Source organism: Astyanax mexicanus, chromosome 10 (genome assembly GCF_023375975.1).
Source record: "Astyanax mexicanus isolate ESR-SI-001 chromosome 10, AstMex3_surface, whole genome shotgun sequence".
In the NCBI taxonomy this organism is placed as follows: Eukaryota; Metazoa; Chordata; class Actinopteri; order Characiformes; family Acestrorhamphidae; genus Astyanax; species Astyanax mexicanus.
The window spans coordinates 46,287,737-46,304,734 of NC_064417.1; the positions used below are offsets into that span (position 1 = coordinate 46,287,737).

Consider the following 16,998-nt stretch of genomic DNA (forward strand, 5'->3'; position numbering starts at 1 on the left):
TTGAGCGAGCCCCGCTGGTGTCTGCCGCAGGACGACCAACCAGCGCACTGCAGTCATAACGCTGCTAAATACGCCAAATCATTAAATACAGACACTATTAGATTATCCCAGGTGTATTTATATCTCTGAACTCTAGATCCTCTCCAATTAGCCGACTGCAGACAAAAAACAGAGAGAAGAACAGTTCTACAGAACAAAACTCTACAGAACATAACTCTCCAGAACTTAACGCTTCAGAACATAACTCTACAGAACAAAACTCTACAGAACAGAACTCTACAGAACAGAACTCTACAGAACATAACCCTACAGAACATAACTCTACAGAACATAACTCTACAGAACATAACTCTACAGAACATAACTCTACAGAACATAACGCTTCAGAACATAACTCTACAGAACATAACTCTACAGAACATAACTCTACAGAACAGAACTCTACAGAACAGAACTCTACAGAACATAACGCTTCAGAACATAACTCTACAGAACATAACTCTACAGAACATAACTCTACAGAACTTAACTCTACAGAACAGAACTCTACAGAACAGAACTCTACAGAACATAACTCTACAGAACATAACTCTACAGAACAGAACTCTACAGAACAGAACTCTACAGAACATAACCCTACAGAACAGAACTCTACAGAACAGAACTCTACAGAACATAACTCTACAGAACATAACGCTTCAGAACATAACGCTTCAGAACATAACTCTACAGAACATAACTCTACAGAACATAACTCTACAGAACTTAACTCTACAGAACATAACTCTACAGAACAGAACTCTACAGAACAGAACTCTACAGAACATAACCCTACAGAACATAACTCTACAGAACATAACTCTACAGAACATAACTCTACAGAACTTAACTCTACAGAACAGAACTCTACAGAACAGAACTCTACAGAACATAACCCTACAGAACATAACTCTACAGAACTTAACGCATCAGAACATAACTCTACAGAACATAACCCTACAGAACTTAACTCTACAGAACTTAACTCTACAGAACTTAACTCTACAGAACAGAACCCTTCAGAACATAACTCTACAGAACAGAATTCTTCAGAACTTAACTCTACAGAACAGAATTCTTCAGAACATAACTCTACAGAACATAACTCTACAGAACTTAACGCTTCAGAACATAACTCTACAGAACATAACTCTACAGAACTTAACGCTTCAGAACATAACTCTACAGAACAGAACCCTACAGAACATAACTCTACAGAACAGAACCCTACAGAACATAACTCTCCAGAACTTAACGCTTCAGAACATAACTCTACAGAACATAACTCTACAAAACATAACTCTACAGAACTTAACTCTACAGAACAGAACTCTACAGAACATAACCCTACAGAACATAACTCTACAGAACAGAACTCTACAGAACATAACCCTACAGAACATAACTCTACAGAACATAACTCTACAGAACTTAATGCTTCAGAACATAACTCTACAGAACATAACTCTACAGAACATAACTCTACAGAACTTAACTCTACAGAACAGAACTCTACAGAACAGAACTCTACAGAACATAACCCTACAGAACATAACTCTACAGAACTTAACGCTTCAGAACATAACTCTACAGAACATAACCCTACAGAACATAACTCTACAGAACTTATCGCTTCAGAACATAACTCTACAGAACATAACCCTACAGAACTTAACTCTACAGAACTTAACTCTACAGAACTTAACTCTACAGAACAGAACTCTACAGAACTTAACTCTACAGAACTTAACTCTACAGAACAGAACCCTTCAGAACATAACTCTACAGAACAGAATTCTTCAGAACTTAACTCTACAGAACAGAACCCTTCAGAACATAACTCTACAGAACATAACTCTACAGAACTTAACGCTTCAGAACATAACTCTACAGAACAGAACCCTACAGAACATAACTCTACAGAACAGAACCCTACAGAACATAACTCTACAGAACATAACCCTACAGAACATAACTCAATGAAACAGTACTCTATAAAACAGAACTCTACAGAACAGAACTCCTCAGAAAATAACTCTACAGAACAAAACTTTACAGAACAGAACTCTACAGAATAGAACTCTCCACAACAGAACTCCTCAGAACTCTACAGAACAGAACTCTTTAGAACTCTACAAAACAGAACAGAACTTTTCACATCAGAACTTTACAGAACAAAACATTACAGAACAGAATTCTACAGAACAGAACTCTACAGAACAGAATTCTACAGAACAGATGTAGTTGGGCAGTCATTTTCTCTGGGGTGAAACTTTGCTGTGTTCACTTGTGGTTTTTTTTATTATTGTTAGAGGATTATTATTATTTTCTATGCTAAGTTTCATAGCTCTTGATAATATATGTTTAAAAACATCATTACTATTATATATAACACATGAAATGTGTAATATTATTTGATATTTTACTGAGGCTAGTGTAGCTACCAAGCCAACAACTAACAACATAGCTAAAAGCTATTAGCAGAAGACATGTTTCCAGCTTAGGGGAGGGGAAACTGTGTACATCATGGCTTTAAACAGCACTGATCATCAGCTCCAGCTCAGGTTCTGTTGGATTGCTGCTGCTCCACAGGCACAGTAGGTGAGTGGCAGCTCCTCCCCCCCCGGGTCTCGTCTCTGCGGACTGTAGCCATGCTGACAGACACGACGCAGGAACCCGTCTGGAGTCAATTTACTACGTCAAAAGCTCTCGCTCACGTAAATACAACTCTAAAACAAACAAACGCATTTTCACAGAGAAGCTCAGAACATAACTCTTCCCAACAGAACTGTTCTAAACTCTACAGAACAGAACTCTTCAGAACTCTACACAACAGAACTCTTCAGAACAGAACTCTTTACAAACAGAACTCTACAGAACAGAACTCTTCCCAACAGAACTCTACAGAACAGAACAATTCTAAACTCTACAGAACACAACTCTTTAGAACTCTACAGAACATAACTTTATAGAACATAACTCTACAGAACATAACTTTATAGAACAGAACTCTACAGAACAGAACTTTATAGAACAGAACTTTATAGAACAGAACTCTACAGAACAAAACTCTACAGATTTCTACAGAACTGCAGAACAGAACTCTTCACAACAGAACTCTACAGAACAGAACTATTCAAAACTCGACAGAACAGCACTATTTACAATGGAAATCTTCTGGACAGTTCTGTAGAGTTCTGAAGAGTTCTTATCTGTAGAGTTTAGAAAAGTTCTGTTCTGTAGAGTTCTGAAGAGTTATGTCCTGTAGATTTTATAACAGTTCTGTTCTGTTCTTTTGTGAATAGTTCTAAAGAGAGAACACTTTAGAACTCTACAGAACAAAACTATTCAGAAGATAACTCTATAAAACAGAACTTTTCAGAACTTTACAGAACAGAACTTTTCAGAAGATAACTGTATAGAACAGAACTTTTCAGAAGTCTACAGAACAGAACTATTTAAAAGTTAACTCTACAGAACAGAACTCTTCATTGTTCACAACAGAACGCATCTGAACTTAAATCTACAAACTGTCTAAACCAAAGTCTTTAAAACTGAGCAGGCTGCTTTAAGATATGAGAAATTATGATTTGTTAAGGCCTTATTTTCTTTTTTGTCATCTTCCTTAGAATAGAACTCTTTAGTTTTTTTTTCTGAAACTGTCCCTGCTGATTACTCCCATGCCCATCTCCAGCCAATCATAAAGTCTCTTTTACAATCTATGTCACCTGTGTACTAGAATCTGTATTCAGTTTAGATGTTTGTATTAATTCCTCTTCAGTTTGTATAGGTCTTGTGAAGTATTGCCTAAATCTAAAGTATTTACCTAAATAAATCACATTCGTTTTTTTTCTTTTCTTGGTGTGTAAAGGCCTTAAGCCAGATTTAAGCCTTCTGTTTTTTCCCACCATCACATCTCCACAGCCTGTCTCTGAGAGAGCTCTGTTATATTGAATAAAACACTGTGAGACTGTGGGGTTAAATGCTGGGAAATCATCTTGTATGTGTTACAGTGGGAACCAGCAAGGACCCTAAAAGCATCTCAGAGCCCATCCATCTCAGGCTTGCGCATCAAGCCAGACGCTGTTTACACAGATGGTAGTTGAGTCTCATTATTTCAGCGAGTTTGTGTGTGTGTGTGTGTGTGTGGTTAGCTGTGTGTGTGTGTGTGTGTGAGAGAGAGAGAGAGAGAGAGAGTGAGTATGGGGCGGGACCGATGTTTATAAGCTAAGGGAGAAATGAGGGGAACGCTGTAGAGAACGGTGCGGATCAAGGCGAACTTCCTCTGGCTGCGATCAGGATGATTTGCAGATGAGCTGGTGTTGCCGCCGCAGCTTCCTCCCACGGGGAAAACAACCCATCTGCCCCATTTCTGTTTAATGATCTCACTTTCCTCACAGGCCGTAAACCAGCTTCACTCAGGCCTTACTACTACTACTACTACTACAGGTACACTGATCTGGATCTGCTGTACTACTCTAATTCTCCCAAAACTACAGGCAGCAGAGAATTACAGGAATAACCAACATACAGTACCAGCTACACTGTAAACTTATAGGTTTTTTGAATTGTCGTTGAATGATTTAAGTCTGTTTTGGATATTGATGATGAAATTGGATATTTCTAAACAATACTCAACTATTTTAAATTAGCTGAACATTTGTTGGCACATATACTGTACTATTCAAACTGAGATCTTTGAGTTATCACAAATGTCAGCACGGTAAGAACACTTCTCAACCAATCAGATTGTGAGGTCAGAACTAACTGTTGTATAAACTTATATATACTTCTATGTCTATGAGGGGAGATAAAGCCAACTTGGGACGCTGGAATAAATAATGCATGACAAACTGGATAAAGTTTTTTCACTATTCCTTTTTTTTTTATTGTTGTAAACATCTCAACTTGGTTGTAAGGATTTCTGATTTAGAACTTAATTTGCTGAGTATAAAAGAGCGTTTTCTTCCACTGTTTGGTTTGGTTTCACACAGGCATAAATCTAAACACACCAAAATACACACCAATAAACCACGTGAGCACATCATCTCCTCTGATTGGTTGCGGGAACAAGCAATTAAATATAGTAAAAAGATTCTGTGTTCCAGTGCGTATATCTGTGCAGTGTGAAGCTGCTTAAAACAGAACGATGAAACACTGCACTTTCAAACACAGTGTTTTTTTTAACGTGCAGTGCAGATGTTCGCATAGTAAACAGTCGACTGGCTTGCTAGCAGTGAACGCTCCACATACTGCTCAAGTAAACATCATGGAGCAGCAGAGACAGCGTTTGTTCATAGCAGTATATTATCTGGCTAATATACAGCAGAAATAGTCTCAGAGAGTAAAACATCACTTTGAAAGATTGCTGATGGCTATAAAGAAATGTAATGTTTTGTATTGTGGTATTTTAAGAGTGGTTTAGACTTCTGCTTTATAATGAGCTGATCTCATCTTCTTCTTGTGTTTAAGAAGTGCAGTATATTAAGTGTCAGATTCACCACAATGAGTCTCTGTTACCGCAGGGAAGTAGTTTCCACACAAACACCCTCAGCTGTCAACTGTGGCCCAGTCTTTCTTCTGTAGACCTCATTTAATGAAGTCTGTAATCACGGACTGTTCTGGGTAAATGGCTCAACAGAACACAGGTAATAAATAACAGTGATTCTGCTCAATGTTTATAACAAACATACAATATTTTACATGTTTGTCTCTCTGTATTTGCCTGGTTTTGTGTATTTATAACATATTAAAGGTCTGCACGTCTTACCAGGCCAGGTTTCTTTCCAATCCCTGCTTAACAAGTGTAACTAGATCTGGATTAAAGAGTGTGGAAGACCACATTACCACTTAAACCCATCAGGAATCCGCAGACGTCTGCTTTGAGGTGCTAAATTAAGTAACAAGTCTGGCTGCTCAACAAAGTCTTCCTTTGTTTTTTGGTAAAGCTCATTGGGTTCAGTATCACAGGTTGAATCCACACCGTCAGAACAAACGTGGAACAGTGGAACAGAATTAAACAGAGAACAGTGACTGCCTAAACACCGTCTGTGACCCAGTGCAGCAAACACATTAAATATTATTATTAAAGTGCATGTAATCATACATTACTGAAGCTGAGTACAGGAACAGGGCAGCGTGTCATCTACTGCACGTCCATTACTATTTAATGTAAGCTGTTTCCTCCCATGCTGGAGCGATAGAAAAAAACAACAACCGTCCTTCAGCAGTATAGCAGTACACTGTGTCCCAAATAATACTTATATTTTGGTTTAAAATAATAGAATATTTTTAAATAGAATTTTAAGCTATTAAAAAACAAGCTATTTAATTTTAAAACAAGGAGAAATTAGCTAGCACTTTAATGTCTAATACATTTATTAAACTCACAGATAAAACATGAATGCTTAGGCCTTCGTGCCTTATGCCTTCCTCAGTGTGGTGCTGTATAAATTATGAGGTGTTATCCTGTTTTATCCAGCAAAGATATACAGTCTCCCATCGACTGATCGACATCATCCTAGGAGTGATGTGTGGAAATCTGAGCACCATCTACCCACCCAGACAGAGAGCAAGGCCAATTGTGCTCTCTCAGGGCTCCGGCAGCTGATGGCAAGCTGCATGACTGGGATTCGAATCAGCGATCTCCTGATCATAGTGGCAGTGCTCTAGACCTTTAATTTTTGAAAGAAGTAAGATATTTACAGTATCAGTACCATTTTTTTAAATGATTCCTGCAGTACTGAAATATTTGATATTGTATTCATTTTCAGTATAATAATAATTAAACATTTATAAACTATGAGTTTGTTTAAATGCTCCATATCAACCTATTTATATTGGAGTTGCTCTGGAGTTTTAATTTGAGAACTATATGTTCTATGCAATCCACAAAAACATGAGCCACATGAACATCAGCCACCAGGTCAGAAACACTGTATTTAAGCTGAAAACCTGATTTAAGTAAATAGGTCTTACATCTATGGGCTAAAAGGAACATCACAATAACGCTAAACCTTAAATTGCTCCCTCCACCCCAGACTGTTCTGTGAGTCATGAAAAAATGACCTTTGTGTCGTTACCCCGGACATTTCCATTACAGGTACGAACATTAAACGCCACAATGACCCACTTAATCCTGTTTCCTGGGCTGCAGTGTGATTGGGTGAACATATTTACAGGCCGGTTATAGAACCTAAATAAAGACTCGCTGCTGCTCATTTCCTGCCCGGCTCTGCCCTTTCTGAGCCCATGTGTTCCAGCATGAACGTACTTTCAGATATATTAGACACGTGCGCTGTCTGTTACTGTCGGCACCTGGCCTACTGCACTCTTAACATCTGCACACCAAACACTGTTCAGACACACACACACACACACACAGAGCATGCCACGGGCAGACTGGCCTCATAAGTGGCTTGTTTACGGCTGAGCTGGGCACAGGCTGATGCGGGTCTGGACGGTAATAGAAACCGGGCAGCGTTCTCCTCACCCATCAGGTGCGGCGGGTCAGAGGTGCCACATGGAGCAAATTAGCATTCCAGCCTTCAGAGTGGAAGAGGGCTGGGACATAGTCCATGCGCTTCAAAAGGAGGGAAAGTTGTGTGTGAACTGTTCTTATGTATGTGTGTGTGTGTGTGTGTGTGTGTGTGTTTTATCAGTCTTCTTTCAGAAAAGTATGGAAAAACATATACAGTCAGTGATATGGACTTATGACATAACATAACTGAGGCTGAACAGACCAGAATGTTGATATTGAGTACATTAAGTATTATGATATAGTTTTAGTGTTTTGATACATTGGCTACTTTCAGTGCAATAAATCAGCTGTCATTTCAGTTACAGTGCATTTATGTCCACACTGAGCCCAGTAAAGTAAGTCAGCATTTAGAACTAGAATTTCTGGTAAAACTTTCTATGAATTTCATGTTTATAAGACTCTATAAACATACTCATAACACATTATAGTGCATTGATAAGGCAGCATTATACTACGGTTAGTTCCAACCCTGCAATGTGATTGGCTAAGAAGTGTTTTATGAATGACATTATTAGCCGGTAATGCACTGTAACTGAAGCTCTCCATGTATTACTACGCCAGAAACAGGTAACCTAGCAATGTGGCAGCGCTTACAAACCAAACAGTGCAGCTACAAACAGAGCAGCAATAGAACCATTTTTATAACAAAACAGATCGTATTTTCTTGTTCTCTTTAACTCAACATCTTTCAATAAACAGAATAATTGCAATACACTTGAGGTTTGTGCTATAACATCGGCCTACGGCCTCGTGCCTACTACGGCAGCACAGCAGTACCAATATTACATGTTATAACACTCCCTATAACACTATTTATAAAAATGTGTAACCCATCTTTCACGCCAGCCCCGAATCATTCTGTGTTTGAGCTTCCTTCTTGCCTGGCACTTCTGACACCATCAGAGCCATGTTTATTATGCATCATGAATTGTAATCATAATGCATTAAAAGCTGTGTTTATAACATGTTATATGTTAATACCAAGAAATTCAGTCGCATCTTGCAGGATTATGCATTATGAATAAAAAAGCTGCCAACTATAAATGTAATGCTCTAAATATATTTTTAATCACATCACAAAGGAAATAAAGAATGGACAATGGTTTTGAGTATCTGCACCACCTGCCACCACCACTTTCTGAAGACATACAATAAAGCCTTAAAGTTAACAAGTAATCCAGCAGCTAGGTTGCTGAACTTTAGCGCTCGACTGCTATAATGCTATATAGTATCTGTATCGGGTTCTTGAAGGGTTGTCCCAAGTCTTAGGGGAGAATTTCACCCCTTTATCTTGTAACTATGTTCTAAAGTGAAGGGTTACACTTGAAAACAAGGTTTAGGGCTACAAAAGAGAAACAGGATTGGGCCTATGTGTGTTAATTGGCAAATATGCTGCGGAGGAGGTGGATTGGTAGATATTAAATTGAAAACAAATGCTGTAATTCTAACTAAAAAACTTTTTTTTAAAGCATGCATGCGTGTGGCTGACATGTTCCTGGTGTCCATCACTGTCTCTCACTCCTCCCACTCTCTCTCTCTCCATCCATCTTCCTCTCTCTCAGCGTATCTGAGTAAATTTGTAGCAGGCCTGAGGTTCGGGCTAGGCTCAGGCTCTCCGCATGTTTCACATTGCAGGCATATTTCCACGCTGTGTTTTGCTAACCTCTGCCTGCTGATAAAGGGCCAAAGAGCCTCGGAGTGGGAGGACAAAAACAGCGACTCCTCCGCTCTTACAGTGACCGAACGTCTGCTGAGCGACTGGAAAACAACAACAGCTCATCTGACAGAGGCCGAGCTGAACGCTGCGGTCAGGAGCTCCAGCCGTCCAGCGGGGAGTCCGGTCAATCGGCCAGTCCTGCAGAAAATCCTCTGCTTACGTGGGTTTGAGGCTCCAGTGACGGCTACGTCTTTCAACATCCTCCACTCTGGCCTTGATGAAGTGAGTGAAAAGACAAATGGTTAAACTAGATGAGGCTGAGAGTGGAACTCTCTGTTCTGCTCTGCTGAGAAGATGCAGAGGATTTTCCGAGGATTATCTGAGGAAAGACCTGCCATAAGAGCAGTGCAGAGTGAAGAAACAAAGAGAAGAGAAGAAGAGGAGAAGAGGGCACTTCAGTAAAGAGGAACGTCTGCAGTGAGGAACCCTCAGACCCTTCTGGGCCTTTAAAGAAGACACTTTATTTTAAGGAACACAGTTTGTAAATATAAGACTGAGACAGGCTTGTTTTTTTCTCATCCACTGAGGCCTCATAGCATTATTATTTTATATACAGTAGTCTGAACATTAAACCTGATTAGGCTCAAACTTGCCACAGTGACACGTGCCAAATGTCATGGGACAGGAATCTCCATGTGCTATGGCTATGGAAGCTAAAGACTTCTGCAATGACCTGTGGGAAATACGTGTGGGGCCTCCTGCATTGATTTCTGTTCACTCAGGGGTTGCTTGTCTGTCTGCAAGGACAGTTTTAACCAGATGCTGCCGGTCACAGTCACTACCACCTACTGTTCTGTCCACTGTTAGTCGTAATGCTTTCTGTGATGTTTCTCTTCCTGTTGCATCCTCAAGTCACCCACTGTCAGGCCTCTCCCTAACTCTATGATACTTTATTTTAATTTGCCATGAGCACTCTGGGCATTGTTCAGCTTGATTAACAAGATAGCACCTCACAACTTGTACAGGTGTGGGCTGCCTCTTCAGGTGACACTTCATGATCAGTTTATATACAGCTATCCCATGACTTTTTCATGGTATTGTAAAATATTGATGGATCTAGTAGGCCTTAATTGACATTTCTATGAACTAGATATTTTTATCACTAGTTTCTTTCACTAGAAAACTAAAAAAATTGTTAAACTTTCAGTAACACTGTATTTTAAGGAACACAAATTAGGCACGTATTAATGTCTTATTATTTCCTTAATAAATCCTTAATGAGACATTTGTTAATTATTTATTCACTACTTATTAGGCTTTATTCTAATAATAATTTACAAGCGTCAAATTAAGTAAATAATAAGACATTAATAAGCACCTAATTAGTGATCCTTAAAATAAAGTGTTACCGAAAGTTTAACTAATTAAGATTTCCAGTGAAAAAAACTAGTGATACAAATATCTGTAATTTTAGTTCATTAGAAATTAGAAATGTCAATTAAGGCCTACTAGATCCATCAATGTGAATTTACAATACTATAAAAAGTCATGGGGTAGCTGTATATAAACTGATCATGAAGAGGCAGCCCACACCTTAAACTGAAGTTGTGAGGTGCTATCTTGTGAGTGAGGCTTAAAAATGAGAGAAATCAGAGAAATCATGGCAAGGCAACATAAAGTATCATAGAGTTAGGGAGAGGCCTGACAGTGGGTGACATGAGGATGCAACAGGAAGAGAAACATCACAGAAAGCATTACGACTAACAGTGGAAAGAACAGTAGGTGGTAGTGACTGTGACTGGCAGCATCTGGTTAAAACTGTCCTTGCAAACAGACAAGAAACCCCTGAGTGAACAGAAATCAATGCAGGAGGCCCCACACGTATTTCCCACAGGTCATTGCAGAAGTCTTTAGCTTCCATAGCCATAGGACATGGAGATTCCTATCCCATGACATTTGGCACTTGTCTCTGTGGCAAGTTTCAGCCTAATCAGGCTTAGGGTTCAGGCTATATAATACAAAAATAATGCTATAAGGCCTCAGTGCATCAGAAAAACACAAGCCTCTCTCAGTCTTAAATGTCCACTCACACACACTTGTCTGTTTTGCATATTTTCCTGAATAAAACCAGAGACACACACTCATCCATAAACACTCGCTTTTCTATCTAAATTTTCCACAGCCCCATTAACACTTTGACCTGCAGCAGGAATTCAGATATGAGATAATCATTTCAGGACATAACGTGTAAATATTTGTCTGTACTCTGAAAAGAAGATCATTCAGACAAACAGAAGAGACTGAAAAAAATACCATAAAATAAGCTTACAATTAAACAGCTGCTACGCTTCCCCACAGCAGTTGTAAACCTGTGTTTACAGAAATGAGTGAACTGCAGATGCCTGTTTAATGAAAGTTTTCCATAACTTTAATGTCCTCACCAAGAAAAAAACAACAATAATAAATAACCTCAACGTTTCTGGAACATATTCCTCTATTAAATGTTTGAAATGGCAATTTGTGATAGAATTAAAACACAAACTACCAACACAAAAAAGGTAGCATACAATAACAGATTTTATCTTTTGCTACTTGAACTATAAAATGCTAAACATAGTAAGCTTTCTAAAAAAAAATGCACCAAAAACCTAACTTTCTTCTGCCATTTGGTAGAGAGGGCAAAACCACATTTAACGCTTTCTCCTTCAGTGAGGCTCAAAATGTGCTCGATCAAAAAAGCTGAGAGTTTAAGGTTGAAAGCAACAATATGTAGCATTTTACCCTAAAATAACAGCTAAAGGGGCCTAAGGCGCTGCCACTATAATCAGGTGATCACTGGTTCGAATCCTGTTCATGTAGCTTGCCATCGGCAACCGGAGCCCAGAGAGAGCACAATTGGTCTTGCTCTTTCTGGGTGGGTATAGAAGATGGCGCTCTTTCACCACATCACTCCAAAAGGCTGATTCAATTGAGCTGATGTATCAGAACCAAGTCGCTGCGCTTTCCTCCGAGCGCGCTGTGATGCTACTCTGCAATTCTGCATCAGCAGCAGTTCAAAAAGAGGCGGAGTCTGACTTTACATGTATCGGAGGAGGCATGTGCTAGTCTTCACCCTGCTGGTGTTGGGGCATCACTAGTGATAGGAGGTGTCCTAATGAGTGGGTTGGGTAATTGGCCGTGTACATTGGGAAAAAGGGGAGAAAAATAAAATAGAAATATAATGTATTAAAAATAACAGCTTAGCTGTTCACAGTGTGATGTTTTACTGACTAGTAATAAGGTAAATAAGGTAAATAGCATCTGTACCAATGCTACTAAGAGCTTGGCATGTTACTTACTGCACTATTGCTGTGTAAACATGAGTCAATCCTGTAATATTATTTCACCACCTCGGTCCACATGCTTCTTTCACTTTTAAGTAATGTTTCTGTATCTATTAATCAGCTTGTCCAGAAATGCATGTGTAAAGCATGTTCTTTATCAGTGCAAAGCACAAATTCCACAAGAAACACCAAAACTTGCATAAAGCTCCTTTAAATATAAGAATATTTCATTATTTCTCAGCTAAATCCCCATCTGTCACATTTGTAGCATTCTCTAAGTCAATACACGTTTACGATCAAAGCCAGTGGGTAGTTACTTCAAAAGCACTGGCCTGTTCCTTTGATGATGACATATTTAGATTTGACCCACGCTGCACTGCTCATGGTCACATGACCACCTGCCAAACTGGGGACCGAGGTTATGGGGTTAAACGTGTTACGGGAAAGCCAGACAGGGCACTAGCGCTGACCGTGTGTATGATTGGGTGTCTGGACAGGGACACACACACAGGGCTGGCCTGGAAATAGCTGTACTGGCCTGGAATGCTCTGGGGAATGCATGGAGGGATGGGGGGTGAATTCCATGGGAATGGAGGAGAGGGAAAAGCGGGGACCAGGTGGGAGGGCTGGGCTGGGGGAGATGGAGCACAGTGACATAGTGACTCGCGATCGATCAATCACTCCGGATCATTCGGAACATCCCTGATGTGGTCAGACGGCTGACAGCTTTGACTTAGGGGGGTCCGAGTCCAGGCCACGGGCTGTCCGCACCTTGTTGTCGAGTTGCCAGTCACCTCTCCCAGTCCACGGCGCTGGCAGCACTGGGCCTGTCTTCCCCCAGCAGAGCTTTGTGAAACCAGATCCCTGTCGTCCATCTCCTGCCACCAGCCACAGACAGGCCTCCCATTAGAGAATCTGCCTGTGGGTGACCTCTGGCATGCTGACCCCCGGCTCCCCCTGGTCGCTTGTCCAAATGCAGGATGAAAAACACAGGGGTCACCCATATTCTACTGGGTCATCAGCAGCTACTGACCGATCTGACTTCGGCTATCTCATCAGAGACCACCATAGGGTCGCAGATAGGGGTGAGCGATATGTCCTTAAATAATATTACGATATTTCATGGCATTTTCACGATAACGATACTCTTGGTAATATGACAAAACACTTAATAACTTTTTTTTTTTAAGAATACACTACAAGAACACTGCAACAAAATGAAAATTACATTTTATTATTGCATACGATACGATATGGCACAACCCTAACTGAGATATAAAAAAAAATACAAGAATTGTATCACGTTTTTAACAAAAGTCAATGATTCAGAATGTCCTGATACTAATAATAATGCACTCCAAATATCTCCATATATCCAGGATTAAAGTAAAAGAATTGATACTGCACAGATATAACCTGACTATATAACCTGATATAATGGTAAATGAGAACAGTGTGATTTTTCTTTTGCTAAAAACGGTAAAAAAGTAGTACCCTGATTTGATAATTAGAGGTGAGTGATATGGCACGATATTTCAGGGTACTAAATCGTTCATGATATTCAAAACATTGGCTATTTTTTTTGCGTACGGTACTATATTATATACACCTAGTCTCAGAACCACAATGGTTATTTTATCTTAGGACTAGAGTTCTCTGATTTTGCTATTTATATGTATATATTTGAGTAAAATGAACATTGTTGTTTTATTCTATAAACTATGGACAACATTTCTCCCAATTTCCACATAACAATCTTTTCATTTAGAGCATTCAGACCTTAAATCATGCAAAGAAAACAAGTTCATATTTATAAAGTTCAGAAGTTCAGAAATCAATATTTGGTGAAATAACCCTGTTTTTACACAGTTTTTATGCATCTTGGCATCATGTTCTCCTCCACCAGTCTTACACACTGCTTTTGGATAACCTTATGACACTCCTGGTGCAAAAATTCAAGCAGTTCAGCTTGGTTTTCCATCTTCCTCTTGATTATATTCCAGAGGTTTTCAATTTGGTAAAATAAAAAAAAACTCATCATTTTTAAGTGGTCTCATATTTTTTTACAGAGCTGTATATTTATATATATAGTTATAAGTTATTTTACAAATGATTAATATGGCAAACTTTGAGCAGGAGTACAAACAAACACAAAACACACACACACACTTTCACATTAATAAGAGGTGTGTCTTCCACAGATCCATCCGAGGAAGGTTATATCAACTGTTCTCCAACAAGTGCAAGGCATTCCCTTCGTTCTCAATAATTAAAGCAGTAAATCTGGTGAAACAGCGGTGGGCAGACATGTGCATGAGCTATAGCACACTGCTGCCGGCTGCACATGGCCTCAAGTTTCATCGGCACCGGCACCACCGCCTGCTTCCTCAGCACGGGAGCTGATTATCCACTTTGTCCAGACGTTCGGCACGCAGTGGACAGAGCGGACGGATTCCTGGCCTCACCCTGGGGCCTCCGCTGGCGCTGCCCATAGAGCCCCAAGTCTCTGCCACAACAACACGGCTGGGAGGACAACTCCCTGGGCCGTGTTTGTTCAGCTGGGCCGGCTTTGTCAGCCTGTATCAAACTCCTTGTTCCTGCCCCTCCACTGTTATTCTTCACCTGTGTTTGGTTTCTTTGCGTTCGTACGGTTTGTTGGTTCTGTAGCGCTTTGTGTAGCATCAAAGCGAACATCTCCCTTCTCTATTGTCTTGTGCTCTCTGACATTAAGGAGGTAAAGAGGTCACCGATAAAGGAGACGTACCCTTTGCCCACAGCTCCAGTGTAACAGGGTGATATATAGCTGCAGTATATAGCTAAACTTAGTCTGGCAGTTTAAATAAGATATACATCAACGTTTGCCAGTTAATTAAATGCTGAAGCTACGAGATTCTTGAGGTTACAGTGATTGACATGCTATGCTGATGGCTGCTTAAAAAAACACATACACAAACCTCAACTTTCCCTTAATACTTGGCACAATCGACAGCAGTTAGAAAGCACTTAGATAAGTACATGTTGTTATTAAAGTGATTTATTTGATCATTATTACTCAATGCACATTTAATATAATTCACTTGAACTCATATACACCTACTATTCTGGGAGTTTAAGAATTGGATTCTTTCCCACTATTAGAAATCCAGTAGTGTGTGTGTGTGTGTGTGTGTGAGACAGACCTGCAAAGATACGCAATCGTTTGCGGCGAGGGGGCGGCCCAAGTCCTGAAACTCCAGTGCACTCATCTTCATCATCACAGTCACCACTCTCCAGACCCTCCTCATCCTCCAGACCTTGGTTCTGTCGTTTGGGATCTTTTCTCGTAGCGCCCCCTCCTGCCCGGGCCTTCCATCGCTTCTCTGGAGTGGTCACCATCCGCAACAGCTGGGAAGGAGGGATGAAAAAGAGACACAATTAAGATCCATTCAGGCTACTGCAAATTACTGCTGATACTGAAAGGATGGACTGCAGGATAGAATAGGGAACCTATTACATGTTAAAAGGGTTTTCTATTGTCCTCCTCTTAAAGTCACAAAAAAAAGATACACATTTGTCACATATTTCTATTTTAAAAATTGGGCATTCCTTGGACATGGTTACTAATGCATACACACCAGATAATCCACAATAATTGTATCCTTTAAGTGGCAGGCAGTCTGTATTATTTTGTTTCTTAACTGAAAGCAGTTGGATAAAAGGGATAAAATATTGTGTTTAATGGTACCAGTGTGCTGGAATGACCATGCCCGCTAATATTCTAATATATTCATTCTAAAAACTAGGGTGTCGGGTTGTTTTTTTTGTGAGATTTCTTCTTTTGGCCACATCACACGTCTTTACGTACTTATGTCTCATGTACAGCCTCTGAAAGAGGATCCGGCTCAGTTTTACTGAACGCGAGCGGCTGGTGGAGCAATGGAGACTTCAGAAGGGGAAACTCAGAGCTCAGTCGCTCATTCACTCATAGTAAAATCAAAGTGTGTAGTAAAAGTAAAGTTTCTGACTGAGCGCTCTCTCTCTCTCGCTGACTGAACATAACCTGGAATCGGATTCATCCGCTCTGAAAGGAGAGCGCATCACACCCGCCCAGTTTAAAATGATTCTTCCACATGCTTGGTGCAATTACCCATTCTCACCACAGAGGGCCCTAACCATTCTCACCATTCAGCTACTACTCAGCTGTAAGTCCCCTCATCACTAGTGACGCCACAACACAAGGAAGGTGAAGACTAGCACACGCCTCCTCCGACACACGTGAAGTCAAACTCCACCTTTTTCGAACTTCTGCTGATGCTGCATTGCCGAGTAGCATCACAGCATTAACACTCGGAGGAAAGCGCAGCGACTTGGTTCCAATACATCAGCTTACAGACGCATTGTGCTGATCGACATCACCCATTCTCCAGATTGTAGTGGCAGCGTTTTAGATTAGTGGACCA

At 40.1% G+C, this 16,998-nt stretch overlaps 1 protein-coding gene across 1 annotated transcript in view; it reads right to left on the minus strand.

The window, feature by feature from the left end:
• Nucleotides 1-16,998, minus strand: part of gpc3 (glypican 3) — a 261,250-nt gene that overhangs the window by 20,244 nt on the left and 224,008 nt on the right. The window contains exon 7 of the mRNA XM_022684240.2: nt 15,739-15,943. Coding sequence (XP_022539961.2) covers nt 15,739-15,943 — 205 coding nt within the window. The remainder of the gene's footprint in view (nt 1-15,738; nt 15,944-16,998) is intronic.